Source organism: Emericellopsis atlantica, assembly GCF_019669845.1.
Source record: "Emericellopsis atlantica unplaced genomic scaffold F5Z01scaffold_8, whole genome shotgun sequence".
NCBI classification, from domain to species: domain Eukaryota; kingdom Fungi; phylum Ascomycota; class Sordariomycetes; order Hypocreales; family Bionectriaceae; genus Emericellopsis; species Emericellopsis atlantica.
Window position 1 is genome coordinate 26,654 of NW_025764710.1, and position 26,255 is coordinate 52,908.

The following is a 26,255-nucleotide window of genomic DNA, read 5'->3' on the forward strand; positions in this document are numbered from 1 at the left end:
CTACCGGTACGTATATGGTTCCCTGCGGTTGCCACTGTTGTTGTCCGAAGAAGAAATCGATGAATCATGCAGCATGCTCGTGGTCCCTTGCAGCTAGATGTAGACGAGGGTGGGCTCCTAGTCTTTAGCGCTGCTCCATACTCGGTCGCGCGAAATAGCCTATAGGTGAGGTACTCCATAAGTAGCCATCCAAGCTTTTGAGTCTCCATGTCCTCCTTTGAAAAAAACTGCTCTTAATTAGCCTAAGATAGACAGTGTCGGGTTGGTGCCACACTTGTCGGTTGGTAACTCGAGTCTGACAGTTTGTAATATCCATGATTCGAACGTGCTCACCATCACCTAGGCCCCCATATCCGACAAGAGGATTCACCGCCAAGATCAATACTCTCCCCTTTCGATGCGTGGCGTTTGTGACGCTCTGCCGTGTCACCATGTGATGGCAGCGTTGGCAAAGTGCAATACGCCATGTTCCAAACTTTTGCTAGTGAATCATCGCTCAGGCCTACGATGCAGGGTGAATGGTGGTCTCGAATATGCACAAATAATTAGAACAAGCAAATCCTGCAGCTGAACCTGATTCTCAATGCAACCACTTCCATCCAAATTGCGCCAAGCTTGCTGACAGCCAAGACCATGATCCCTGCGTCACGGACTGGAAGAACAAAGGCTGCATGATTTCGACTCATCCATCCTTCCTGCTCTTCCATCTCGAACAACGCCCAAGGAACCAGGAATCCAACTTTTGTCGCTCACTCAACTGACTCCTTTTCTCACTATGGTTCGTGGATTCGCTATTCTCGGTCTCGCGACCCTTGTCGCCGCCCAGACAACAACCGTCGACATTATGCTCATGGGCAGCGACACCGAGGCCGTGCACGCGTCCGTCGTCGCCGTCGAGGACGCGCTGACGACATTCGCCATGGACTGCGACGACCAGAACAGCTGCGGCCTGGTCCCCAAGACCATCATCCAGGGCGACGGCACCTTTAGCGCCCAGCTCACCCTGTTGCCTGAAGACGGCTACGCCGGTACCATGTACGTTGTTGCTGCTGCCCTGACCATTCCCAGGGGATAGCGAAGAAGAAGAAAACGCTGACAGGAGGAAATCTAGAATCCAGGACTTTAGCTGCGACGAAGACCGAAAGGCAGACGTCCTCTCCTGCACCGTGATGCAGAACGGCGTGGCTGATGGCACGACCCTCTCCCAAAGCACGACGGCCACGCTGGAGGGACTCAGCGAGCTGTACCAGCCCGTGCCCGTCACGGGAGGCGTGGAGAAGCTGGGCACCGTCGAGGCGACGACTACCGCCACGAGCACCGCGACCAAGGAGACGACCATCACCGAGACGCCGTCCCAGACAAGCGGCGATGCGGAGGAGACACCCACGGAGACGGGTGATAGTGGAGATGACGACAACGCCGGTCTCCAGCTTGGACAGAGCACGCTCCTTGCTGGGCTGGCGGTCGTGGTCGGTGCGGCCGCCCTGCTGTAAATAGTATATAGTGATCGCCCATTGGTGTTTGGATACACGCTGCTCTTGTGCACTTTCAGTATTGCACTCTGTCCTCGCGGCCGTCGAGCCAGCTCGTGCAGTTGATACACCTCGATGCCTGAAGAATCAGCGACATATCCCAGAGTAAAAAAAAAAAAAAACGGCAGTCTCATAGTACCTTCTCGTTGATCCACTGCCGGCAGTACGTGCACTTCTTGGTGCGCTTGACGATGGGCTCCTCCGAGAGCAGCATGTACAGATGCGCCATGGAGTACAGCGCGAGGCCGATCATCATAAACGACACAATCTGGTAGATGAAGGAGCCGTACGCCATGACCACCGCGCCGTCCGCCTGCGCCTGCTTCAGCGTGTTGTACCCGGACGTGGTGTTGTAGCCGGGGCCCGGTCGCAGGACGGCAAACTTCTCCTCAATGTTGTGCTTGAGCGGCAGGATGATGGAGATGGGCGGCATGAGGATGTCGCCGACAAAGGACTTGACGAGGTCCGTGAAGACGGAGGCGAGGCTACTGCGGTTAGCATACCGGTCTTGTGGCTGCTGTGGATGGGACCGTACATCAATCCAAACGCAACCTGGAGCACATTGCCCTGGAACGCAAAGTCGACAAAGCCATCCCAGAGATGCTGCGCCTTGCGTCGACCACGACCGAGAAGAGACTCTGTCTCTGAGGATTCGGACTGGTACGGGCCTGACGCTGAGCCATGCGTCATGGAAGGGTCCGCGCGCAGGCGAAACATGTTCTTGAGCGTATCCATGGTGGATGGACGTGGGCGAGGAGCTGCTCACAGTAGTGAGGCCCTCAACATCTAATTAGGGAGACAGACTGCTGATAAGGGCGTGTGGATGCCAGCTGCGGTGAAGATCAACCCCCGCGGAGTGCTGAAGCCACTGACGCAAGCGGGGGAGATCCTGGCTCCTGGGCGCATATGCATGATCTGCGGTCGTCGCGATAGCCTTGCTAAATTCATCTTGGCTCAAAAATGAAAGATAGAAGTATTAGGTAGGCAAGGATTGTAATTCATAGTCTATCTCATCGCTAACGTGGGTGGTATCAAAAATAAGGTTCGCTCAAGTCCCAGTCAATAAATAACCCCCTTTCCACAAGTGGTTTTACAGTGGAAACATTAATGTTTCCAGGTATCATCAGATCATAGCTTCATTCCCTTGAACCCCAGACGGAATTCTATCCGCAGAAACAGACCACGCAGGCTGGTTTTTAGCCCCCTTACGAGTGGTAACCGCCCATCCCCTTCTCGGACCGGCGAAAGTGTCTGTTGGCCCGCCAGGCGACGCAGAACTTGCCGGCCCAGAAGATGACGCTCGTCAGCAGCACGCCGGCGGCGACCCAGCTGATAATGAGAAACTTGTTGCCGCGGTCGACCTCAATGTTAATCTCCTCGGCCACGTCGTTGATCTCGTCGACGCCCTTTGTCACGGCGACGGTGACGAGGATGCTCGCCACGAGCAGGGACAGCGCGCCGAGCGTGGCGATGACAAAGTTGGCCAGGTGGACGGTGCGCTTCTCGGGCAGGAAGAAAGCGGCGATGCAGCCAAGGATGGCGAGCCCGCTGAAGCCCATGCCCAGGACGTACAGGATGAAGAGGCCGAGGAGCGCGTCGTTGAGAATGTCCAGCTTGTCCTGGACCTCGGGCGTCCAGCCGAGGTCGTTGATGCTGACCTCGACGGGGCCCAGGGACATTTTCTTGTCGAGGATCTTGGACAGGTTGAAGCGCTGGCCGGGCTCCGAGTCGGTGCAGTTGGTTGAGTTGAGCGAGGGGTGGGCGTCGGTCGCGTTGGGCTTGTAGTAGCCCTGGCACGAGTCCATGACGTGGATCGAGTACCAGTCCGCAATGCCGAGTTCCTCCGTCACGCGGTCCACGCCGTCGCCGAGGAGGTCGTTGCCGTAGTCGATCACGTCGTCCTTCAAGTCAGAGATCTTGTCGCCCACGCTGTCGAAGAAACCGTCATCACCGTCGTCCTTCTCCTCAGCTTTGTCGTCGCTAGTGGAGAGGAGCTCCTGTCCCATCATGGACACATTGAGCTACGGGGGTCAGTCAGTATGCGCTCTGGGAGAAGCGTCAATGTCAGCGGCTGGACTTACACGTGCGATAGCGTAGTCTTCCATGAAGCCCTGCTTGTGGCCCGCGAAAAGAGACAGGGCGGATAGCACCATGCCCACGATGGACAGGACCAGCGGGATGAGCACAAGGAGCCGCGTGAGCAGAGCCATTGTCGCGAGTGTGTCGTTGCGGTCTTGTACGATGGGGACGAATTCAGGTCTGACAGACTCGTCACTTGAGCAGGCGCTGTGAATCACTTAATAACAAATTAATAAACGCAGCAAACGCATACGCAGTCGAGATAAGGGCCTCCCTCCCTTCCAAGACACGGCGCGAGGGTTGTGCCACCGTCTAAATACCTGAGCTGAGATATCTGGTCTGCTATAGGGGGGCATGCCAACTGACGACACCGGTGGGCCATCGCGTCCCAGCCCAGAGACAGCATAAAAGATGTCGCTTGGCCCATGACGCCACGTTCCGCAGCGCCAAAGACTGTTTGTGGGCAGGCCAGCGACAAAGAAGGAAATGCGACCCCTTGTCCGGCCAGGCGCCACCTCAAGAAAAGAGAAGCGCGTCCAGGGTGTCGAGTGGACGGGAAGAGTTCCTGGCATCCTGTTGGGCGGGTGCTGGCGTTGAACAGGCTCAGGCTCCAGTCGTTGGCTGGCGCTCGCGCCTGGCGTTGCGTCATCCGGTTGACTGCCGACGGGACGAGCCAGGGCCTGCTGGGCAGTGGGGCCTCCATGAGTCCATGAGACCATGACTGACCGCAGCCAGCTCTCATTTGATGCTTCAACTTGCAACTTTTACCATTGGACTTTAATCTGGATGGTTGGTGGGTTTCGTAAGCAGTTCAGTAGATGGGGTGCTGCCACTTCATTGCTGCGTATCAGGCAATTGCCAGAGGCAAGCAGTGGGTTTGGAGTATGGACTCTGGTCTCGGGACTCTGGATTCTGACTGATTCCCACAGATGACCAGCCACCAGGCTGTTGGCGCAACGACAGAAGTAGATAGCCAGGCCTCAGGCTTCAGTCTCGATGACGGCGACAGGCCAGAAACGACCGTCTAGCCATCGTTCCGAGATACATGTACGAGGTCGAATGTCACCAGCCACCCACATCCGCATCTCACCTTGCGAGAATATCTCATTCACAGGTTTGCCGTCTCTCGCTAGACATTGTACGGAGTACAGTGGGTGAACATGAGATATTGCGCCTGCGACGTAGCGAGATAGAGAACTTACCCTACAGCCACCTGGGTGTCTGGCTCATCGTCCTCAATGATCTGGAGACATATGTAGGCAACATTGTGCGATCCTGCCGATATAATGTCAAATTTCCACAATATCGAAGGCGCTCACAAAGTCCTCATTAATAATGGCCAGGCCAACCAGGGAAACAACGCGTGGATCAATCGATTTTGGCGGCGGCTACACCCGAGGCTGGGTTGACGAGTGCGGGTACCGTGGATGGGGACTGTAAGGAATGATCAATCTTCAAGGGTTTATCTTTCAGTCGGAATGAAGCATGAAGGGAGGGCCACGTACAATGGACTGGAAAAAGACATGCGATAATTAGAGAAAGACTCAGATGAGAGATAGTTGAAATCTTTCACAGGTGTCAGGCGACGGTAGGCTTTTAGCCCACTACGTAGCCTAGCGCTAGCGCTGTTAGGGCTGGCCGCTAGTCCGGTACTAGCGGTAGCGGCGTCTGGGGAGACTGGAGGCTGGAGGCGGCGGTCAGCCACTCCAGTTAGCCATCAACCAACAGCCTCTTCATGCTCGAGCTTTCATTTATATTATCATCTCTTAATAACTTGACATGGCCCAGCCTACAATATGGCAGTGACTGCAGTGGCTAGTACAAGTATGTCGCCAATACACCTCTCCCGCCTGGCCTCAATGGATCGCGCAGGCAAGATGGGAGACTGAAGTCTCGTCGTTCACTTCCTCCCCCTCTCAAGCCCAACCTACGCGCCCGTCTCCTGCGATCAGCGCTTCTCCTCCCTCGACTCGCCGGTGGTTGAGGAGATGAACACCTCCTCCTACTGCCTCTAGGACCATCTGCTCCGGCGCGCGCCATGACAGCCGTCGACAACTGCCCTCTACGGACAACGTCTCGCTCGAACAAAGCGGTGTATGCTTGGCGCACGCATCACTTGATCGCGGTCAGTCCCCCCAGCGCCACCATCTACAGGTCCCACGGGCTTCGATAGCCATAGTCGCTGAGCCTTCAATGACGTCGCCTGACTCGATCCGTGCCTCTGGCGCGCTGGTGGCTCATCATGCTGCCCACCCACGTGAAGCCACACTCGTGGCTTGACTCACTCTGAGAGTCACAATTCGACGCACACTGTCCCAGACGATCCCCCGCCTCTGTACATCACCCTGGGGGGACAGTGGGATTTCGAGGCGGCTTTTGCCAAAATCGATCCCTGAAGACCCTTTTGCGTCGTCTTTTTGTCATGCCCACCGGATTGGTATCCTGAGCGCATCAGATCGCCGAGGCTACGTACTGATACCCCCTAGTTACTGGGCTGATCATCTCGCCTCGACTCGACAGTAGCAAGGCACAACAAAGTCACTCCTTCACACAATGGCCGCCGTCTAGTTAGCGAACCTCCTTTCTATTCTCCCTCACTACCCTCCTCCTTCACTACCATTACATCCTCTAGTCCCTCCTCAAGCGCTGGCTTGGCATCGATATGCTCCACTGCGGCTCGCGATAAGGCTCTTCACGTCATCCATCATCCACCCACTGCCTGCGACGACTCGACGCAATTGATAGAGACATCCCAGACACATCCCGCCCACCAGAGGCATGGCTTCGCTTGAGGCGAAAATCGTCGTGCTCGGCGCCCAGGGCGTCGGCAAGACGTCCCTCGTCACGCGATATTGCAAGGGGGCCTGGAATCCCGCGACCACAACGTCGACAGTCGGCGCCAGCTTCCTCACCAAGCGCGTCGTCGACAGCGACTCGGACACCACTGTCCGTCTGCAAATATGGGATACAGGTACTTTCCTATCAACTGCTGAAGAATGCGTCCGATCACTAACACACAGACCAGCCGGGCAGGAACGCTTCCGCAGCATTTCCCGCCTCTACTACCGCGGCGCCAACGCCTGCATCCTCTGCTACTCCATCACCGACGCCCAGTCCTTTGTCGAGATGGGCATCTGGCTCACCGAACTCCGGCGAAACCTCCCGCGCGACGTCGTCCTCCACGTCGTCGGCACAAAGGCCGACATTGTCGCCAAAGACCCCAGTGCGCGCCAGGTCCCCTTTGAGCGATGCATCGCCTACGTGGCCGAGCATCTGGCGCCAGGCCAGGGCGGGACGCCGCCGCCCACCGCGAACGCGACGCCATTGTACGGGCCGGGCGGTCTCATGAGCACAAGCCCCGGGGGTGCGCTCGCCGCTAGTAGCGTTGACCCGCACAGTCCAGGTTCGAAGCGCAGCTCAGGGTTCTGGGGCCAGGAGGTCGGCTGGGACGCTTGTCACGAGATCTCGGCGGAGAGCGGCGAGGGCGTGGAAGAGGTCTTTCGGGTCGTCACGCGGAAACTGGTGGACCAGAATCGGAGATTGCAGCAGGCTCTGCTCATGGCCACGGCTACACCGCAGGGCCTCCTCACGCCTGGGATACCGGATGGCGGACCGCCGCCGGATGGGTACTTTGAGGGCGCCAGTGCCCGAGGCAGTTTCCGCGTGGGCAGGGATAGGCGATCCTGGCTCTTCTCGCCGGCCTTCTCGCCCGCCGTCACGGTCGAGCAGGCTGCCCAACCGCAGGAGGACTATGCGGAGCGCAAGGGGAAGAACAAGTGCTGTTGATTGCATTCTCGAGGCGTTGTGGGCGAAGGCATTCGGTGTGCATCAAGGACATGGGAGGAGGGATCTGGGTTTCCACGGAGCCAGGCGTTTATCATATGGTTCTGGAGTTTAGAGAAGTGCCAAACTGATTGACTACACACATATTTTCTCTCTCAAGGCTGCGCCGTGCCAGCAGCCACGTCCTCCAACTTCTTGTCCAGGTCGTCCTGCACCACGGGGACAGCGGGGATCTCCACGCCCTCTACACGTTTCTCCAGCTCAATGTACCCGTCGCTCACCACCAGGACATCCACCTTTCTGTCCTGCGTCGATTCAGGCAACTTGATATTCGCCCGGGCCGACGGCCTGCTCCCCGGTGCCAGCTTCCGCGCCGCCGAGCCGCCGCCCGGCGGCCCAGAGTACCAGCCCACTCTCTTGACGGCAAAGACCTCGTCACGCGCCACGTCGGCGACGATGACAAAGAAGCCTTCTGTCTGCGACTTTGGGAAGTTGGGGGCGTACATCTTCGCGTCGCGCTCGACCAGCGGGTTCTGACGGCGTAGTTGGACGGTCAAGCCCGTGGCGGTGGGCTTGTCGATGCTGACGGTGACATTGGGGAGGATGGACAGGGCGCGCGCGAAGCGACTGTTCTGCGAGGCCGGGACGCCCAGCGACTTGGCAAGCGCAGTGACCTTGCCCGCAGGGAGTTGAACGAGATCCTGTAGAGTAGACTTGTCCTTGGTCGTCTCGGGCATGACACCTGGCAGGATCGTGACGGCAGGATCAGTCGGCCAGCGGGCTGACTTGATGCACTGCAGCAGGCTGATCATCCGCAGGCAACTGGAGAGGTACCCCAGCTCGGTGAGCACGTCGATGGAGGCCTGGATGATACGGATGGCCTGGTCGAGCACGCTGGTCTGATCGCCGACATAGTCGGTGATGGGCAGCTCGATGCGCGACATGTGCGCCTGCAGGAGCAGGAACGCCTTCACATGGGGGTCCCACATGGGCAAGTTGAACGCGGATCCCGCAAAGGGCAGGTTCTGCGACAGCGTCTCGTTGACGAGATCCTCATTGTGGCGGACGGGCAGCTCGTCGTACTCGACGGCGCGGGCCATCCAGGACATGACGTCCAGGAAGGAGCCGCGGGGCTTGGCGTGCGCGACGAGCGTGCGGATGGTCTTGTGCGAGAGGTAGTAGTAACTCATGATCTTGCCCAGGGGCGTGGGGTCGACGTCGCCGTTGGGGTAGACCTCGACGCACTTGGACTCGGCCAGCTCCTGGAGCGAGTTGCTGACCATGTCGATCATGTACTCATTGGCAAGCTCCTGGGCGACGATGGAGCTGTGGTCCTCGGCCGAGATCTCGAGGCCGTAGTACGACGGGTTCTTGTGCAGGCGGCGGAAGAAAAAGGTCCACGTCAGGTAGTCGAGCGCATCCTGCTTGGTGATGATCGTCTCGGCCGACACTTCGGCACACAAATGGTTGTCCAGGACCGTGTGGAGCGATGACTCGACCGGGAACCCGGTGTGGAGGAAGTGCTTGTAAAAGTCCTTTTTGGAGTCTTGCGTGAAGATGCGCGCCACACCAGAGGTATCGAACTGTGGACGTCCGGCGCGACCCAGCATTTGGAGCACATCTGTCAGATCCATGTCTCGGTAGCCTTCGATTTTGGCGTCGTAGAACTGGGTGCCCTTGACCACAACGAGATGGGCTGGCAGATTGACGCCCCAAGCGAGAGTACTGGTAGCGATCAGGATCTGGATCTTGTTGTTCAGGAAGAGCTCCTCGGAAAGCTGACGGTCAGACTCGACGAGACCGGCGTGATGAAGTCCGATACCAAAGTTAATGGCCTCCTTCAACGCATCGTCCTTGACACGCGCCAGGTTCAGCTGCAGATCATCCTCGTCCATATGCAGGAAGCGACGCGGGTTGTCCTCCATGCCGCAGAAGTTGATGAGGTCCTTGGCGGTGAGACGTGTCTGTCGACGAGAGGGCACAAAGACGATAACCGGCTTGCTCGGGCTGTGATTCTTCACGGCCAGGAATGTTGGGCGGTTCATCGACTGCATGAGCGGGCAGAAGCCACGTACCTCGGGGAACCCGTCAATGTACGACTCCAGAGGCACGGGGCGCACAGAGTGCCTAAAGTTGAAGAGACCCTCCTTCACGCCAAGCCAGTTGCCCAGGTCGCTTGCGTTGGCGCAAGCAGTGGACATACCCAGGAGTCGCACGGAGCCCTTTGTCATCGACGCGATGTAGTTCATGCGCGACACAATGATCTCCAAGATAGGACCACGGTCTCCGGCCAGTAAGTGGATTTCGTCAATGATGACCAGACTCACTTGCCGCACATACCCTCTTGTCTGCCAAGAGCGAGAAATACCATCCCATTTCTCAGGGGTCGTGATAATGATGTCCGCGTCCTTAATCGTCCTGGTGTCGGGCGTGTTGTCACCAGTCAACTCAACGAGCTTCAAGCCCAGCGGACGCGCCAGGCGAACACCCCAGTCCTTGACACGCTCGCGGACAAGGGCTTTCATGGGGGCAATGTAGACCACCTTGGACTTTGGCCGTTCACGGAACGCCCACCACATGGCCAGCTCAGCGGCAACCGTTTTGCCAGACCCCGTCGGCGATCCGAGAAGGACATTGGCCGGCGTGTTGTACAGGGTGTGGAAGATCTGCGTCTGCATGGGGTTGAAGTACTGGAAGCGCTGCCCGTAGATCTCCTCAAGACCAGGATTCCTCAGCGCCTTGATGGAGAGCGGCTGCAAGTCGAGCAGGTCGGTGTACACGCTCTCGGTGTCGGGGCGGATCAGGTGCTGGAACGACACAGGCGTGACCGTCTCGGCACCAAGCCATCTGTCGGACACGGCGCGGACGTAGATCTGCTTGGGCAGGGGGTCGGAGAGCGGGATGGTAAAGTTGAGCTCGTGGTCGTCGTGCAGCTTCCTGCGGCTGAGGATAAAGAACTCGTGGTGGTATATCTCAGAGGTCTCCGAGTTCTCCACCCAGATGTAGTACGACTCGGAGGTGCCATGGTAGAAATCCTTCCAGGTGAAGTCGGGAATGACCCAGAGCTTGATGCGCAATACATCCCGATTGAGTGGCGCAATCTCAGCCTCCACGTGAACCGTAGGGAAGTGATTGAGGATCCTGGCAATGTTCTTTCCAGCGGTCTGGTTGTGCACGAGACTGCTGATCTCGGCACTGTCAAGCTCTTTCATGTACTCGACGGTCAGGTTGTCTTTGGCCTCGAGCTGGCTGAGCACAGGCTTCGTGAGGTCAAACTGGTTGAGGGGATGTTGAAACGGCCAAATCCTCTTCTCAATGGACTTGGCCAATGTCAACAGAACCAGACACTGGTGTCCCCAGCGCCGGTTCAGAGCCAGCATGAAGAGCGCGCGGCAGATGCGGCCGGACTGCTGTGCGACATAGTTCATGTCGTTCATCAGCGCAAAGTCCTCGGGCTGCGTACGCGAAATGTATGACTGCAACAATATGTTCGTCTTAGCCTGGGGCGTGTCAATGCCTTGGGCCACCTCGCAAGGGACCACATTATGTCGGAGATGCGTCAGTTCCTTGGCCTCGCTGTCCCTTGACTGGATGTTGTCAAACTCTCCGCTCATGCTGATCATCTTGAGAACGTCGGCCTCTGTCCCCTGAGCGGTCATCATGGAGTTGAAGACTTGGATACTCGTGTGCAGGATGTAGTACTGGCTCGCGATGCGGCCAATGTCCTTACTGCGCAACTCCTCGGTGTTCTCGTTAAAAACAATCATCTGGCATTGCTGCAGTGTGCGCGCTGCCTGGATAGCCAAGGTACGACGCCTCATCACCAGGCTTGGGTCGTCCCTGATCTCAGCCCACTCGATACCGTACGTCAGGGGGCTCTTCTTCATGCGCACAAATAGGTACGAGTAGCCTATCCATGTGACGGCATCCTGGATTGAAGTGACGGTTCCCAGGGAGATCTCAGCGTTCAAATTGTCCACGAGCTTGGTCGAGAACTTGGATTCAATGGGCTGCTGCTCGGTGACAGCCGTCAAGTAGTGCGTCAAGCGGTCCTGCGTGGTGCAGATCATGCCAATACCGGTATCCTCAAACTGCGGCCTACCAGCACGGCCAAAGATCTGGAGCACGTCAAGGATGCCCAAGTCGACAAACTTGCCGTCTTGCGCACTGTACACCTGGGTGCCTTTGATGACGACCGCAGCAGCTGGCAGGTTGACTCCCCACGCAAGAGTAGCCGTGCAGCAGAGAACCTTGGTCACACCCTCGGAGAACAGGCGCTCCATGAGATTCCTGTCGGCTCGCGCCATACCGGCGTGGTGGATGCCGAGGCCCTTTTGCAGCAGCTCGCGGATCTCTTTCGATCGAGATGACTTCATGTCACGAGCCGCCTGGTCATAGGACGGATGCCCCATGGGGTCAAGCAGATCAGTGCACATTTGTTCCATGGCTTTCGCGTGGATCATCTTGGCTGTGAGCATCGTGTCTCTGCGTGAATGGACAAACACCATGACTTGATGGCCCCTTTCCAACATCTGTTTGACTTTGTCAAAAGCGACAGTGTCGAGGTTGTCCTTGGACTGCTTGGTTCCTGCTTTGCCTTTGACGCCAATGAAATGCTGCTCCAGGGGCACAGGACGGAAAGACGAGTCAAAGTAGAAGAGGCCAGCCATTTTGTTGACCTTGAGAAAGTCGGCAACGTCCACATAATTCGGCAGGGTGGCACTGAGACCAACAATGCGGATCAGAGACTGCGTGCTTTCAACCTGTCGCTCGGTACGTGCCACTAAAGACTCGAGAACAGCGCCGCGCTCATCGTGAAGCATATGCACCTCATCAATAATGAGGAGCCTGACCTTTTGGACAAGCTCAGTGTCGCCTGTCCCTTTTCTTGTGACGACATCCCACTTCTCAGGGGTGGTCACGATGATCTGCGTCTGCACGATTTCGGACTTGGTGAGCTGCATGTCACCAGTGTATTCGCGACACTTGATGCCCAGCCAGGCCAGGCGCTTGCCTAGCTTCTCCGTGATTTCGGCTGCCAGCGCCTTCATGGGCGCGACGTAGACAATCTTAAAGTTGTCGGCGTCGACGCCAAACTCCATTGCGGACGGGTTCTCGATGGGGTTGGGTGTCACATGCCGGCTAATGGTGTGCAGGATTGTCAGCATGGCAGCGTCGGTTTTACCAGCACCTGTGGGTGCACAGATGAGCATATTCTCGCTCGTCTTGTAGGCCACAGGATACACCAGGCTCTGCATGCGGTTGAGGGCCTTGTATCCCTTGAATGTGGTGCGGCACAGCCCGTCAAGTTCTGAGATATTCACAAGCCGCTGGCCAGGGCCAAGCTCGCCCTTTTTCCCAGCAGGGATGGCGTACTCCTCATACTTGTCGAATTGAAGCCTCTCGCTGCCGGGCGGCAAGCCATACTTCTTGCCGGCGTAGTTGAGAGTGTTTCCCGCGTTGTAGGCTTTGTACACATGCGGATACTGGACTTCGCGCGTCTGAGAAGGGGCAAGTGTAGCGGACTTGTGCTCAAGATCTTGACGCCGGAGAGCTTCCTCTCGCTGGGCTCTGCTAAGCAATCTACCCGAGGGCTGCTGGCGTTCGCCGTAGTGGTTTTGATCCGCCAGTGCCGCCGTGATGCTGTCCTTTTTGCTGAGGATCTCAATGATGAAATCGAGATCGTCGAATCCCATCAGGTCAGTCAGGTGCATTTGTAGCTCCTCCTCAGACTGGCCCGAGGAAAGCATACTAGCCACCTGGCTCTCGAATACATCCGCGGGCATGCCATTCTTGGCTGCGATCTCTGAGCAACGCGTGACGAACCATTCGGCCCCTGCGTTGGCGCCACTGTGACTGTCAATGTCTTCTTCGTAGGCATAGTCGCTGCTGTCAGGGTCTTCGTCGTCGTCGCTGATAAAGTCCCAGACGTCTTGCCCACTTGTACCCGACGAGTAACCCTCAAAGTCAGTTTCGTCAATATCTCCGTTGATCACGGGCTGCTTGCCCTTGGACGACTCAAGTTTAAGGTCGGCGAGCGCAGCGCGCATGGCAGCATATTGCTCCCGCCATTGCGCTTCTGCAGCGCTGAGATTGCTGGAAGCCATGGTGTAGAATTTCGAGCCCAAAGTATCCTGGTTCTTCGGTTGTTGAGCAAGGAGAGCGTGCACTATGTGGCTGTAAAATTATCAATCACCAGCACCTCAAAGTCAAGGAGTCATACCGACTCGGAGTGGAGTGAAGCTGCCAGTGTCGAGAGTTGTGGAACCATCCTCTATCCCCGGGTAGGCAGACCCTAAAGGCATCAACGGGCGCTAAACAATGCCGATAACCATGTGATGCGGGCGGGTGACGTCCAAGGCGGTGGCCAACCTCGTACGCTGTGCCGATGCATCATTCCTCATTCACAACCAATTCCACCATCCTCTCCTTGACAATCGTGGTGGAGATTGGCGCCAGATCAGCAGTTCACCCCTGATTATCCCACGCAGTGCTCGCAACCGGCATCATGAAGCTCCTCTACATTGGTGTACGTCGACCCCCCGCGCCCCTCCCATGATACCACCGACCGGGCGGTCTGACACGATAACTCCGGACAGATCATCCGCAACGACTCGAAGCCGGCGCACGAGATTGTCGCTGAGAAGGAGCTCAGCGCGTACTCGCGCTTCACGCGCAACAAGTTCGTGCCCCGTGCCATCCGCCCCCATCCAGCGAGGCGCTGACCAGCATAGTTATGGCGAGTTCATGTCACTCTTCTCCAAGACCGTTGCCGAGAGGACGAGGCCCGGCCAGCGTCAGGATGTCGAAGAGCAGGGTACGCCGGCCATGATCCCCAGAGAAAATCCGAACCATCGAGACTGACGAAACAAACCAAAAAAAAGACTACACATTCCACGCCTATGGTCGCAGCGAGGGCGTCTGCGGCATCATCATCTCCGACCAGCAATACCCCGCCCTCGTCGCCCATCAGCTCCTCTCCAAGGTCGTCGACGAGTTCCTCACCAAGAACCCCCGCTCGGCCTGGGCCACGGGGACGCCCTCCATCGCCATGCCCGAGCTGCGCGAGTACCTCAGCAAGTACCAGGATCCCCAGCAGGCCGACAGCATCCTCAAAATCCAGAAGGAGCTCGACGAGACCAAGATTGTGCTGCACAAGACCATTGAGAGCGTGCTGCAGCGTGGCGAGAAGATTGACGACCTGGTCGCCAAGAGTGACGGACTGAGCTCGCAGAGCAAGATGTTCTACCAGCAGGCCAAGAAGCAGAACTCATGCTGCGTCTTGATGTGAACGGCTGGCTGGGAGCGTTGGCGCGTTTGCCTGGGCGATGTCTTTGGAACATGATTAATTAGCATATACTGGGATGCGCCACTCTTCACGCTGGAAAGACCAAGTCCCTGAGGGTGGTACAACCATCAATGAACATAATGAAGGCACACACGATTCATCACGGCAGGCAAGATGTGGAGGTGACATGTTTGTTTTTCGTTCCGTTATTGATTCAACACGAACGCCTTGTGCGCCTCGCCACGCGTCATGGTATCCTAACTAATCCTGAAATAGCAAAAAATGCAGAGAGAACGCCGCCCATGCTCTCTTCACCCCGAGCCAGCGAGATGGTGTGCCTTTTTGAGAGGCGTTGGGTAACCGAAACCCAATACGAGAAAGGAAAGGAAAATGAAAGACTATTAAGGTGTCACGCGCACCTGCATCTCTAGCCACGGCTAGACTCTGAGAGTCTACAGACCCTCGACGACCACGCGCTCACTGCGACGGTGCGTATGGAACGACCTGGGTGTGTTCTCGTCGCCAGGATGCACGACCCTCGGTGTAAGCTTCCTAGTCTCGCTCAGTCGCTCATTGCCGTCAGACACGACCACGGGCCCAAAACCGACAGGCACTGAACCCTGTTGCCCCCTGGGAGTCCTCCCCCTGATGGACCCCAGCATCGATCTCTGTTCCCTCGACACGCTGATCTGCCTGGTGATGGAGGCCTGCACAGCCTCTCGCAGGGCCTTTTCGGCCTCGGCGTCCTGGTCTGTGACGGTCACGGTGGGTTTCACCACGGCGATCTGCTCGGACGAAACGACGGAGGATAGCGAGTTCTTCTTGGGAGTATCGCTATCGTGGGAAGAGGGGGGCGGGGAGATCATTTCCCATGCCGGGTCGTTAGCGCTGGGTTGATACGTGGCACTCAGCACGGCTTCTGCGGACTCTTCGATACTGGTGGGCGAGTCAAACACAGGAGTGGATGCCGATGTCGTGGTGTTGGTTGTTGTGATGGGCGTTAGCTGCCGTGTAAAGCGAGAGGCGAGCTGGGGCCTCCGATGCACCGGGCTGTCGGTGTTGGGCAACCTGTCCATCGAATGATTCTCGTGGGCAGTCCGGGGGAGCGTTTGCGCCCTCAAGGCTGGAGCCATAGGAGGAGTCATACCGGCGAGTCCATTGTTATATCCTGCGGACGGCAGACCAGGTGAAGGGAGACCCGCTGGGGATGTGTTGGAACGAGACCGAGGCGATTGCGCCTGCGCAGAGCTTGACCGCCTTGATGATGGTGGAAACAAATGAAAGGTAGGCGACTCCTTGACTAGTGTCACCGGAGCCCTGCTGGGTGGTGGCTGGAGCGGACTCAACTCTGCGGCTTTCGCTTCACCAGCAACGGGCGCCAGCTTGTCCAGCGTGGCCTGCCGCCTCGCCAGCAAGGAGGATGAGGATGTCAAAAGGTCGCGAGACTGTCGTCTTTTGTTCATCAGAACCTGGCCAAACATGACACTATATCGCTCCAACGTGATATCGGGTATCTCAACGTCGAGCATGGGGCCACTCCTCGAAGTTGGCAATTGGGGGCCTGCGGCGGGCACAGGCCGCTCGTCGTACGCAGACGGAGACGGAGCTGGAGCTGGCGTTGTCTGGGCATGTCTGGGTGGCGGCCTGGGACTCTGGCGGGATGCTTGCGCAGGCTGAGGAGGCTGAGGTCGTCTACTGCTCGCCATCACTGGTGCGGTCTGTGATCGGACAACTTGAGGGGCTGACCTGGACGGAGGTGCATCGACGGTGTCACTTCGCAAGGCACTGGGTCTCGCCGTTGCTGGCGACCTGACCGAGGTCTGCGGTGGTGAAGCGTTGTCCTTCTTCTTGGCGGACTTGGATTTGCTGCGGAAGAGAGCCCATTTGCGACTCTTCTTGGGCGTCGCCTCCTCCTCGGGTATCGCTGCCGCAGGTCGGGTTCCAGTCGGTGTCCTTTCAGTGGCACTCTTATCCGGTCTGGGTATCCAGCCTGCGTCTGGGGGTGGATGGGACGGGCTCCCCAACGCCATGCCGATGGCAATGGCGCCCGCGTCGCCGATACCTCGCGAGTCCGCAATTGGGGTAGTCGATCCTTGGGATGAGAAGCTGCTCTGCGCGAAGCCGGGTGCTTGTGGTGACGGCACCTGTGCCTGCGGCGGTCCGCCCCGAATGGGCACGTGGAACGACTTGTATCGTTGCTGCTGCTGCTGTCGATGATGGTGTTCCTGAAGGCGATACTGCTGCTGTGTCTGCTCCCGCTTCTCCGTTGTCATGAGTCCGACGAGGAGGTCGTCTCTTGACCGACGCTTGTCGTAGTCGTTGTGTCTGGAGGAAGGTTGGCTGAATCCGGGCCCGGAACTGCTGCTGGGGCGTTCGTCCAGCGTTGCCCTCGCGCGCTTGGGATGATGCGGAGGTGAAGGAGCGGACGGCATGGTGCCAACTGCGATAGCAAGTTAAAGCGAACGAAGGAGAAGTGAATTTGGATCAAAGGAGTGGACGAGCATTGAACGCTACACGAAAGGAGAGACGGGAACCAAACAGAGGACCACAAATGTTACAGAGGAAGCATGAAGCATGAAGAAGACAGAGGAACAGCGAGGATGGATATTGGTCGCTCGTCGCACCGAGACAAACCAGAGAACATGAACCCTGCCCGTAAACACTCGCCCGCCAGGGTCAGGCCGAGGGAGTTGAATTGTGCCGTCAAACGACCGTCCCGGTTCCTGATGAATCCATCGACGGCAGCTGTTCCACCAGCGCGAGCGTGCGCTGTACGTACTCCGTATGCGCGTGTAAGTTTGGAGGGGAATGCGGTCTGGTCTGAGGGGCAGTCCGAGATAGTATGTCGTGCGGTTACGAAACAGGGGTTGCCGTGCATCAGAAACGTCTTTAGGCCGGGGCACGCGTTTCATCTTAGAATGAAGGACTAGGCACGACCACTTTGGCTGCCAGCATCTTATGCCCGTCACAGGGCTCGACTTGTCTTCAACGAGTCAAGAAGCCCACTAAATTGATTGCTCGCCCAGACATTTGTTGCTTCTTTCTACTGGACGGAGATCTCGAGCAGGAGCCGGAGCCGGATCGCCCAAGCGCCTGTCCGACGCTGCGCTGCCGTGAAACATAGCGCAACGGCCTCTTCATTAGGCTACGCTGCAAGACATTTCGACCTCTGCTTCACAGGGTCTAGTCTAGATCGCTGGCGCCAGAAGCCGTTGGCGCGTTGGAAGCACGCGACTGATCCTGTCGCCAGCATGAGGTCTCCATATTAGTTTCGCTCCTTCAACTTCTTCAAGGTCTGGTCTTTTTGGATAAATTTCCGCCGTGCATGACAGATTGCAAGGAGGGCATGCAATAGGATCGAGCGCCAGCCCTGGGGTACATTAGAAGACGGCTGAGAGCCTGAGTTGTTGCGTGGACAGGAAGCGATTCTTACTTTAAAGATGCTCCCGGTCAAGGCCCGAGCCGAAGGCCCTTTGCGCGCGAAACAGCGCGGCACTTTTATGTGTGCGTAAAACCCGCGTATGCGTTCACCTATAGCTAAATTGAGGGCGGTTATACGGACTGTTCATTTGTACGGTCGTCAATGATACTACGTATAAAACAGCTATTCATTATCTCAGTTCAAATAAACGGTTGACAATACGTATCGTGACAGAAACATCAAGCGTTGGCGGGGACCTAATAATTAATTACAGCGCTCTTTTGCACCGCAAACTGCTGGCGGTGACACAATTTGCCAAAAGCTACTGGAGCTCATGTCATCATGTCCCGCGACTGCTGAATGAGGGGCACCGCCCGCCGTCAGTGGACATGATCCAGTCCAGGACTCCAGATCAGCAACAAGCTCCAGTCCGAGTCCACCCCATCCATTCATCCACCGACCGCCACTCTCTCACACAACCTTTCCACAAAGCTTCACGAAGCACCAACAACAGCTCTTCGTCGCTTTCCTCCCCATTTGCTACGGTCTTTCCCCCCCTCACATTATCACCATGTCCTGGCAAGGTATGTCATGTTCGCTCACGCTTCCCCTCGCAAAGAAACTCTCCTCCCCCACCTTGGGCGATTTCGTCCTCCATCGCCGATATGGCCATGTGCTAATGTTTTCCTGAACAGCTTACATCGACTCGAGGTAAACTACTCGCCGAACTGCGTCGAATCATGCACTGAAACTTCGATAGTCTCGTTGGCACCGGCCACGTCGACAAGGCCGCCATCATCAGCGCTGCTGGTGACAGCGTCTGGGCTACTTCCTCCGGCTTCGATGTGCGATATCCCAACCGAACCCCCCTCAAAATTCTTCCACGGCCGACTGACAAGCCCCGCAGGTGAAGCCCGAGGAGATGAAGACCATCTCCGCCATCGTGGGCGGTGACGACAAGGCCAAGGACGGCGCTTTCGCCGAGGGTCTCTTTGTTGCTGGCGAGCGCTTCGTTATGGCCCGCGCCGAGGACCGCAGCATCTACGCACGATCGGTACGCCCTGACACACATGGAATATGATAGGGGAGGTTTTGCTAACACCACAGCAGGGCAGGACTGGTGTCGCTATCGCCAAGACCAAGCAGGCCATCATCGTCGCCCATCACGGCGAGGCCGCTGTTGCCGGCAACGCCAGCTCCGTCGTCGAGGCCCTCGCCGACTACCTCATCGGACAGGGATACTAAGCGATGGCGAGAGAGGAGGGCTGGATGTGAACATGAGCGTTCTTGGGAGGTCATTTGCAAAATCAACAACGACAACAAGGAACGAGTGCCCCACGCAGTCGGTGTGCGGCCCGTGTGCTATGGAATGGCAGGGAGGATGAATATTACTTTTCGTCTTTTCTTGTTACATCGGGAGGCTACTTCTTCCCCTTGCGGAGAAGTGCCTCTGGAGTCTGCATATAAGCAATAAGATGCCCCTCGCGCACATAACCGCCCGGTCCTCCCTCCTATGCGTGTCGTTAAACTCCGTCTATGGTTACGCCCCATGAACGCCGCGGCAACGTCGCGCGGTTGACCGCCAAGTTGCCTGTGCCGACCCAAAAGAGCCTGCTCTCGAAAATGTCCTCGTAATTGCGCCCACTGCTGATAACTCTGTTCGTAATGCGCATGACCGTCGTTGCCCCGTCATTGATCTTCAGCTTGCAGTTCGACAGCACTCAGACTGGCAGCTCGGCATTCCTCCTCCCAATACCACTGCGATCCACAGCCATGCCGATATATGGCCCCACGACGGGGAGGCCCCTCGCGAAACCGGCAATCGTGCCCAGGAAGTCTCCAAACAGCACCACGATGCCATACGCTTCGATGATGAAGCCGATAAACGTCCACTTGAGTAGAATCAGGGCGAGACCAACAAAGAAGGCTGCCGTGCCTTTGGCTTTCTGCTTTCGTGCAAAGAACAAGAGGGTCTTTTGAGGGCCGATGATGATGGTCAGGCCGATGAGGAAAAGGATCTGGTAGCATCGGTAAGTCGGTCGGCGATCCGGGAACTCAGGGGTTTCGTACGTTTCCCATAGCTAGCCTGCGCGCATGTCAGTAGCTGCATGACAAGGGAAGACAGGGACATACATGGCGCGATCAAAGAACAGCATCACACCTCCGACGAGGAAGAAGCCACCTTGCCCATGGTATTAGTGTGCTTGCGCCAGATTCTCCAGGTAAAACCAAGTACATACCGCCGGAGCAGAAGACTACTCCGATCTCTGTGGAGTGAAGTCAGCCATCTGTTATCTATTCGTCACGTTCGATGCTGGGCAGCATGGTCGCGTAGCTAAGGGAGAGCTTCTGTGCTCAGGCAGGACGTACTTTGTGTATCCGTTAGCCACATTGACATCTTGGCTAGTATTGGGGATCCTCTGGTGATGGTAGAAAATGGTAATTAAGGTATCGGGAAGAGGAGAGAGCGAATGATCTGTTCGTCGAGAGATGTGTCCCATGGGAATCTAAAAGTCAAGGGGGCTTGCGACAGGCAGGTCTAGGCAGGGTCCTCCTTGGCCGCCCGACAGAATAATTGAAGCACATGACGCAACCAGGGACACATGTCCATCTCTTATCTGCGTCGTTTGTAGGCCAGAAATATAAGGGACGTTTCGGAAAAGAGAACACGTTGACGAAAAGGGCGTGGGCGCTCTTCTCGCTCATATTTAGATTGTCTATCTAGAGCTAAGAATAATCACACTCCCAAGCTTCCCAGAACCTTCAACTTGATAGCGTCTTGAGACACTTGCGCACTGAACAATTTGTCCCCTACCAACAACCCCTGGCAAAGTGGGCTGCAGCTTTATCGACGCGCCTTCGATTGGCCGATAGTCTTTTTCTGCTATAAAACCCATCAAACGTCCCTCAGCTGTCCAAACACCTCCATCAACCACAATTAGGCCAGTTGCGCTATGTCGAGGGCGCGGATCGCCCTCTTGATGCCCTCAATATAGGAAACGGCCGAGGCAAGTGCCTTAACCTCATTTTCCTGGAATGCGCATCATTTGGCACCAATATCCTGCCCATCGGCTCAAACTCTAGATCACAAGATCACACACCTGGATCGGCGACTGGATGCTTGCCTCGTCTGCATTCATTGTACCTAGTGTATCTATGGCGCCCATGTTGGCTGGCCACTCGCAACCCTGCCGCGGCGGCCAGAGCTCTGCTCTGGTAACTGAGATTGTTTCCCCCATACAGTCTCGGTACTATGTCGCTTCTTTCTGGCAGAGAACAGCACTCGATCCCGATTAAGCCGGAGCGCCAACTGTCATCCCTTGGCCGAAAGGCCGAGGGTGCATAGTCGGGGCTTGACTTTGAGGTTCGGACATTCCGTCTTTGTATCTTTGCTCGTGCCGTCATCCTGGTCCCGCGTATGAAGTGATGTCGTATGTCTACCGCCGTTCACTTGAGCACGACGTGCGCGCCGCGTGCTTCGAGGAACTGCTCCGCCGTAGTCTGGGGTATCGACCGTACCATCCCGAAGACCTCCTTGTTGTGATATCGTAGTCTCGACTTGGGGTCGAGGTATGGAGCCGGTAGCCCTGTGATGTCGCAGTATCTCTTGGAGTGCGCCAGCGAGGGCGCCGACTCAATGTTTGTGTAAGTGGCCGTCGGTGCCGTCATGACGGTCCCTGGTGTCGCGCCGGGCTGCGTCTTCAGGGTCTTCTCCAGCACCAGCTTCGACAAGCTCCGTGATGCTTGCGCCAAGTTTGGCCCATTCCCATTGCCGTTGCTGTTGTTTGTGGCTGGCGTCGATGTTCCGCTCGTCGACAAGCCGTCATCTTGGTTACCGCCTCTGGATGGAGAGGCGACGCCCGACTGTTCGTTGGGCGTGACCAGAGCAGAGGCCTCGCGTCGTGTGGCGTCTCCCACAATGGCCTTGAGGTTCTTGTTGCGGCGTTGGTTGGGACGCCAATTGGGGTTACGGAAGTTCTTGTGCACGGAGTGGATGTCGAGCTTCTCGATGAGTTGCTGATGCGCGATCTGCGCCTCGGTCGGGGCTTTCTCCGTCATTTCGTCGGGTCGCGTGTCTTTAGCAATTCGGGGGTCTTCAAGGTTGGCGAGTGCCGATTGTTCAAAATGTGTTTGCTTCGCAAGTGTTGAAGCGGCGTGGAAAGCGAGTCTACAACGGCACGGTACCTCGACTTTCGGTCGACGTACGTCTAGACGCAGTGTGGGGTCTCTGCTCTGAACACAAGAGGTGCTTTACGCGACCGCGTGAGCCTGCTTAACACTTCACTCGCCCATCCTTTGCACAGATCACAATGGTAAATGATATTATCTTAGAGATTCACGAATTATGAACTGACCGGTCCCAAGGAAAGCCCACACGAATATCAGCAGAATCTGCTGCTGTCCCGCATCATCACCAATGTGGTTCGTGTAGTCCTGGCCCATCGTAACAGGGCCTCAAACTGATCGTCAATAGGAGAAGCTAAATGAAGCTGTTGTTGCCATGAACAAGGGCCTTCAGGTATAGAAAAATCGTCCCCGTGCGCCCAGACTTCCTGACAAGCTGTATAGGAAATCAACATTGAGAATATGAATGTGGAGCTGGTCGCCCAGATGTTCAAGAACTACCAGTCCAACGTGCTATTTCACTTGGAGGGTAGGTTGTTCCTCATGTACTTACACTCTCATGTCCTAACCAGTGTCTAGCTACGGATAACCTCAAGCCCCCGTCTTGAAGACGTTCGATGAGTAGCACGCGATGGGGAGACTCGATGCGACCTTCTCGGGTAGAAGAGGCCACCAAACGCAACGGTCAACCACGCACAACGAAGTCGTGACATGGTGGGACGAGCTATCAGCGAACATCAGGCATGGCATCGATGCCAGTCTCGACAGTTGGCCACCTTATTATGTGTAAACCTAGCTTACATGTCCTTGCGAGACCGTTGCACCGTTGCTAGGTGCGGGCGGGATATGCACATATCTTCCACCACGAGCCCGAGTAAGAGCACTGGCTTAGCAAAACTACCCAGTAATAATCAAAATCAATATCAAAGATATGAAAAAAGGGGAAAGAATAGCGGTAGACCCGTCAGTTGTCCGATGCTGATTAGAGATTCTTTACGTGACGCGAAAGCCGACCTCGCCCAATTCAAGGTGGATCTCCAACTTGCAAGCTCCCGCTATCCGTGAAATGCATTCTCTCAACGTGAACGGTTTCGCGACTTCAGCCATCGTGCATTTACCGTGCGCCAACACTGCTTCTGCCTCCTGCCCCCGACGATCCCGCCCAGCTCCTCCCCGCCGCATGCAAAGGTGAATTGGTCCGTACCATGCAGCCGAACTGAACGAGCGCATCCGCAACATTCTCCCCGTCCATACGTCAACTTCGCGACAATGGCGCCCTCCGCCGTTGCTGACCCCACGGCGAGCCTAGACGTCAAAATGACCGACGCGAAGACGTATCCGCCAGCGCAGATATACCCGGTCAAGGAAATGCGCTTCGAGGGTCCTATTGAGCCCCAGCCAGATGGTCGCGAACGAGCATTGCAGCAGCCCAATGCGACCATTGTCATCGATAATGGTACGCGATCTCCCCATGGATTGCAAAAACATGTCTGATGATCGAATCTAGGGTCGTCTACGGTCCGAGCCGGCTGGTCCTTCGAGTCGAATCCACGCTTCAGCATACCGCCCATCATGGCCAAGTACCGAGACCGCAAGCTAGGGAAGACCTTTTCTTTCGCGGGGTCTGACTGCTACGCCGACACGTCGGCCAAAGGTCATATACGAAATGCATTCGAGCTCGGCACGGGCGTGGTTGCCAACTGGGACGTGATGGAGCATGTACTGGACTACATCTTCCTCAAGCTCGGGATGAACGATGCGGATGGAGCCATTGATGTGCCCATTGTCATGACAGAGGCGGTGGCCAACCTGCCGTATTCCAGAAAATGTGAGACTGCGACTCTCCCAGACAAAGGTGTTCAATGTTAACGAGAAGCAGCCATGACGGAGGTTCTATTCGAATGTTACGGCGCGCCCTCAATAGCCTACGGCATCGATTCCCTCTTTTCCTACCGACATAACAAGGGCTCAACTGGCCTGGTCGTTTCTTCGTCATACACATCCACACATGTCATCCCTGTGCAGAACTCCAAGGCTATGCTGGGGCAGGCTACGCGTCTCAATTGGGGAGGCTTCCACATGTCTGAGTACCTCCTCAAGCTCATCCGGCTCAAATATCCGACTTTCGCGGGGAAACTCAATGCCTCACAAACAGAAAACATGCTCAAGGACCATGCCTATGTCTCCCAGGACTTTGACCAGGAGCTCGCGGGCTACCTCGACTGGACCGGGTTGGAAGATCGTGACGTGGTGATTCAGTACCCCTACACAGAGGAGGTCATCATTGAGAAGAGCGCAGAGGAGTTGGCCAAGATTGCTGAGCGCAAGAAGGAGAGCGGGCGGAGGTTACAAGAACAAGCGGCCAAGATGCGTCTGGAAAAGCTCGTTAAAAAGGAGCAAGACCTGGAATACTATCGCAATCTCCAGGCGCAATTGGTGGACGAAACGAAGAAGGAAACGCGCCGCCTCCTCGACAGCCACGAGCTGAAGGACGAGGCTGAGTTGGACAAGATCATTCGAGAGCTCGAAAAGTCCATCAAGAAGGCTCGGATCAAGGACGTCGGAGGCGACCTGGAGGAGCTGGAAGAAGCACCTGACTTTAGCCTCCTCGAGGTTCCAGACGAAGACCTAGACGATGCGGGTTTGAAGCAGAAGCGTCAACAAAGGCTTATGAAATCGAACCATGACGCTCGAGCACGCGCAAAAGCCGAAAAGGAGGCTGAAAAGGCACGGGTGGAGGAGGAGGAGCGTCGCGACACGGACCGCCGCGTGAACAACCTGGAAGATTGGCTCGAGGACAAGCGCGCAGCCCGCGCTGAGGTCCTCGCCAAGATCAAAGAGCGCGACCGTCTCAAAGCCGACCTGGGCAACCGTAAATCCCTTGCCTCGCAGATCCGCATGAAGAACATTACGAATCTTGCTTCAGACGGACCAGCCAGGAAAAGGCGACGTGGCGGAGACGACGATAATTTCGGTGCCAATGACGACGACTGGGGTGTGTACAGGCAGATCACGGTGGGGGACAACAGTGAGGACGAGCATGAGGAGGAGGATCTCCATGCCAGCCTCAAGGAGCTCGAGCAGGATCTGCTCAAGTACGATGCCGACTTTGACTATGAGCAGACCTATGAGGCGCAATCAGACTGGTCGCACTCTCTCCTGCATGCCTTTGCCCGTGGGCCAAGACCGTTTGACCCTTCAAGACAAGCCGAGCTGAATCAGGTGCATCTCAACGTCGAGCGCATCCGCGTGCCCGAAGTCGTCTTTCGTCCGTCGATCGCTGGCGTTGACCAGGCCGGCCTTGTCGAGATTGCAGGCGACATCTTGAACCAGCGCTTGGCCTCGGTCCCCAACAGGGAGGAGTTCTTCAAGGACATCTTCCTCACCGGAGGCAGCACTTTGTTCCAGAACTTTGATCAGCGCCTGCAGAACGAGCTCACCGCGCTGTTGCCTGCTGGCTCGCCTCTCAAAGTGCGCCGGGCAAAAGATCCTGTCCTCGATGCCTGGAGAGGTGCGGCTGAGTGGGCGGGCTCGGATGCGTGGAGGCAGGCCAAGATTACCAGGGAGGAATACCAAGAGAAAGGCGCAGAATACATTAAGGTGAGTGGCCCGAGGTGGTCAACCAAGCGTCACGGTCTTGCTAACGAGAAATAGGAGCACGACATGGGCAATTCCTACGCCTAACACGGTTTTTGCATGGAGTTTCAGTGTAGGATTTCTTTTAAAAGAATGGGTTCAACATTAGTAAATGTAATAACAATGATTCTGCCAGCTGGACACGTCTAGCCAGACACGCTCACCCCTCATTTCTTCGTAATCGACCTGGAAAAGAAACTCCATAAACGCCCGCCCAGCTTTCCTTCTAACATCAGCGGCCATATGGCCTACCTGCACACACACACAAAGTCTTAGCTGCCGCGCTAAAGGGCAGAAGAAGTGAAGTACCACAGAACGCCAAAAGTCAGTCTCCATCACCACGTATAAACACGCCATGAACCTCGAGGTCTTCTTCAGCCTATGAAGTGGG

The 26,255-nt window shown here is 56.5% G+C and overlaps 12 protein-coding genes across 12 annotated transcripts; 6 read left to right on the forward strand and 6 right to left on the reverse strand.

Moving 5' to 3' along the window:
• Positions 1-775: 775 nt before the first annotated feature.
• Positions 776-1,493, forward strand: F5Z01DRAFT_672500 (uncharacterized protein; the record flags this gene model as incomplete). The annotated part of the gene is made up of 2 exons (XM_046264820.1): positions 776-1,035; positions 1,112-1,493. 2 exons carry the CDS (start codon positions 776-778, stop codon positions 1,491-1,493), a joined length of 642 nt encoding a protein of 213 aa, XP_046119776.1.
• On the reverse strand, positions 1,112-2,017 carry F5Z01DRAFT_650354 (uncharacterized protein). Its single transcript, XM_046263160.1, has 2 exons — positions 1,672-2,017; positions 1,112-1,611 (listed from the first exon to the last, which is right to left on the reverse strand). The coding sequence occupies exons 1-2, from the start codon at positions 1,963-1,965 to the stop codon at positions 1,549-1,551; spliced, it is 357 nt and encodes a 118-aa protein (XP_046119777.1). The 5' UTR covers positions 1,966-2,017; the 3' UTR covers positions 1,112-1,548.
• Positions 2,018-2,496: 479 nt separating this feature from the next.
• F5Z01DRAFT_517893 (actin cortical patch SUR7/pH-response regulator pali) lies at positions 2,497-4,199 on the reverse strand. The gene is made up of 2 exons (XM_046260401.1): positions 3,614-4,199; positions 2,497-3,553 (listed from the first exon to the last, which is right to left on the reverse strand). Exons 1-2 carry the CDS (start codon positions 3,740-3,742, stop codon positions 2,738-2,740), a joined length of 945 nt encoding a protein of 314 aa, XP_046119778.1. The 5' UTR covers positions 3,743-4,199; the 3' UTR covers positions 2,497-2,737.
• Positions 4,200-6,389: 2,190 nt separating this feature from the next.
• F5Z01DRAFT_634835 (P-loop containing nucleoside triphosphate hydrolase protein) lies at positions 6,390-7,397 on the forward strand (the record flags this gene model as incomplete). The annotated part of the gene is made up of 2 exons (XM_046262092.1): positions 6,390-6,582; positions 6,637-7,397. 2 exons carry the CDS (start codon positions 6,390-6,392, stop codon positions 7,395-7,397), a joined length of 954 nt encoding a protein of 317 aa, XP_046119779.1.
• Positions 7,398-13,724, reverse strand: F5Z01DRAFT_520866 (Sec63 Brl domain-containing protein). The gene has a single exon (XM_046260407.1). The coding sequence runs from the start codon at positions 13,499-13,501 to the stop codon at positions 7,550-7,552; it is 5,952 nt and encodes a 1,983-aa protein (XP_046119780.1). The 5' UTR covers positions 13,502-13,724; the 3' UTR covers positions 7,398-7,549.
• Position 13,725: 1 nt separating this feature from the next.
• On the forward strand, positions 13,726-14,910 carry F5Z01DRAFT_516776 (Longin-like domain-containing protein). The gene is made up of 4 exons (XM_046260398.1): positions 13,726-13,923; positions 13,994-14,076; positions 14,129-14,211; positions 14,279-14,910. Exons 1-4 carry the CDS (start codon positions 13,903-13,905, stop codon positions 14,683-14,685), a joined length of 594 nt encoding a protein of 197 aa, XP_046119781.1. The 5' UTR covers positions 13,726-13,902; the 3' UTR covers positions 14,686-14,910.
• Positions 14,911-15,134: 224 nt separating this feature from the next.
• F5Z01DRAFT_634838 (uncharacterized protein) lies at positions 15,135-17,114 on the reverse strand (the record flags this gene model as incomplete). The annotated part of the gene is made up of 1 exon (XM_046262093.1): positions 15,135-17,114. One exon carries the CDS (start codon positions 17,112-17,114, stop codon positions 15,135-15,137), a length of 1,980 nt encoding a protein of 659 aa, XP_046119782.1.
• A 1,747-nt stretch (positions 17,115-18,861) lies between these two features.
• F5Z01DRAFT_619223 (profilin) lies at positions 18,862-19,348 on the forward strand (the record flags this gene model as incomplete). The annotated part of the gene is made up of 3 exons (XM_046261079.1): positions 18,862-18,948; positions 19,011-19,157; positions 19,214-19,348. Coding segments are annotated over 3 exons (369 nt in total), but the record flags the coding sequence as incomplete, so codon positions are not given.
• A 476-nt stretch (positions 19,349-19,824) lies between these two features.
• Positions 19,825-20,501, reverse strand: F5Z01DRAFT_634840 (Got1/Sft2-like family-domain-containing protein; the record flags this gene model as incomplete). Its single annotated transcript, XM_046262094.1, has 5 exons — positions 19,825-20,121; positions 20,174-20,189; positions 20,237-20,285; positions 20,344-20,370; positions 20,474-20,501. The coding sequence occupies 5 exons, from the start codon at positions 20,499-20,501 to the stop codon at positions 19,825-19,827; spliced, it is 417 nt and encodes a 138-aa protein (XP_046119784.1).
• Positions 20,502-21,179: 678 nt separating this feature from the next.
• F5Z01DRAFT_517697 (uncharacterized protein) lies at positions 21,180-22,441 on the reverse strand. The gene has a single exon (XM_046260400.1). The coding sequence runs from the start codon at positions 22,160-22,162 to the stop codon at positions 21,551-21,553; it is 612 nt and encodes a 203-aa protein (XP_046119785.1). The 5' UTR covers positions 22,163-22,441; the 3' UTR covers positions 21,180-21,550.
• F5Z01DRAFT_650384 (DASH complex subunit Dad4) lies at positions 22,339-23,327 on the forward strand. Its single transcript, XM_046263161.1, has 5 exons — positions 22,339-22,416; positions 22,469-22,525; positions 22,578-22,622; positions 22,673-22,757; positions 22,808-23,327. Exons 1-5 carry the CDS (start codon positions 22,414-22,416, stop codon positions 22,834-22,836), a joined length of 219 nt encoding a protein of 72 aa, XP_046119786.1. The 5' UTR covers positions 22,339-22,413; the 3' UTR covers positions 22,837-23,327.
• Positions 23,282-25,979, forward strand: F5Z01DRAFT_650385 (actin-related protein, ARP5 class). The gene is made up of 4 exons (XM_046263162.1): positions 23,282-23,684; positions 23,736-24,056; positions 24,108-25,828; positions 25,883-25,979. The coding sequence occupies exons 1-4, from the start codon at positions 23,498-23,500 to the stop codon at positions 25,910-25,912; spliced, it is 2,259 nt and encodes a 752-aa protein (XP_046119787.1). The 5' UTR covers positions 23,282-23,497; the 3' UTR covers positions 25,913-25,979.
• The last annotated feature ends 276 nt before the right edge of the window (positions 25,980-26,255 follow it).

Coding starts and splice junctions, on each gene's coding strand:
- F5Z01DRAFT_520866 (XM_046260407.1), bottom strand. CDS start 13,501: ATGGCTTCCAGCAATCTCAGCGCTGCAGAAGCGCAATGGCGGGAGCAA.
- F5Z01DRAFT_650354 (XM_046263160.1), bottom strand. CDS start 1,965: ATGCCGCCCATCTCCATCATCCTGCCGCTCAAGCACAACATTGAGGAG. Junction 1,612..1,671: donor GGCAGTGGATCAACGAGAAG/GTACTATGAGAC, acceptor CTGATTCTTCAG/GCATCGAGGTGTATCAACTG.
- F5Z01DRAFT_517893 (XM_046260401.1), bottom strand. CDS start 3,742: ATGGCTCTGCTCACGCGGCTCCTTGTGCTCATCCCGCTGGTCCTGTCC. Junction 3,554..3,613: donor AAGACTACGCTATCGCACGT/GTAAGTCCAGCC, acceptor TGACCCCCGTAG/CTCAATGTGTCCATGATGGG.
- F5Z01DRAFT_650385 (XM_046263162.1), top strand. CDS start 23,498: ATGGCGCCCTCCGCCGTTGCTGACCCCACGGCGAGCCTAGACGTCAAA. Junction 23,685..23,735: donor GACCATTGTCATCGATAATG/GTACGCGATCTC, acceptor GATCGAATCTAG/GGTCGTCTACGGTCCGAGCC. Junction 24,057..24,107: donor CCTGCCGTATTCCAGAAAAT/GTGAGACTGCGA, acceptor AACGAGAAGCAG/CCATGACGGAGGTTCTATTC.
- F5Z01DRAFT_517697 (XM_046260400.1), bottom strand. CDS start 22,162: ATGACGGAGAAAGCCCCGACCGAGGCGCAGATCGCGCATCAGCAACTC.
- F5Z01DRAFT_650384 (XM_046263161.1), top strand. Junction 22,526..22,577: donor CCCGCATCATCACCAATGTG/GTTCGTGTAGTC, acceptor GATCGTCAATAG/GAGAAGCTAAATGAAGCTGT. Junction 22,758..22,807: donor CGTGCTATTTCACTTGGAGG/GTAGGTTGTTCC, acceptor ACCAGTGTCTAG/CTACGGATAACCTCAAGCCC.
- F5Z01DRAFT_516776 (XM_046260398.1), top strand. CDS start 13,903: ATGAAGCTCCTCTACATTGGT. Junction 14,077..14,128: donor TCGCGCTTCACGCGCAACAA/GTTCGTGCCCCG, acceptor TGACCAGCATAG/TTATGGCGAGTTCATGTCAC. Junction 14,212..14,278: donor TCAGGATGTCGAAGAGCAGG/GTACGCCGGCCA, acceptor ACCAAAAAAAAG/ACTACACATTCCACGCCTAT.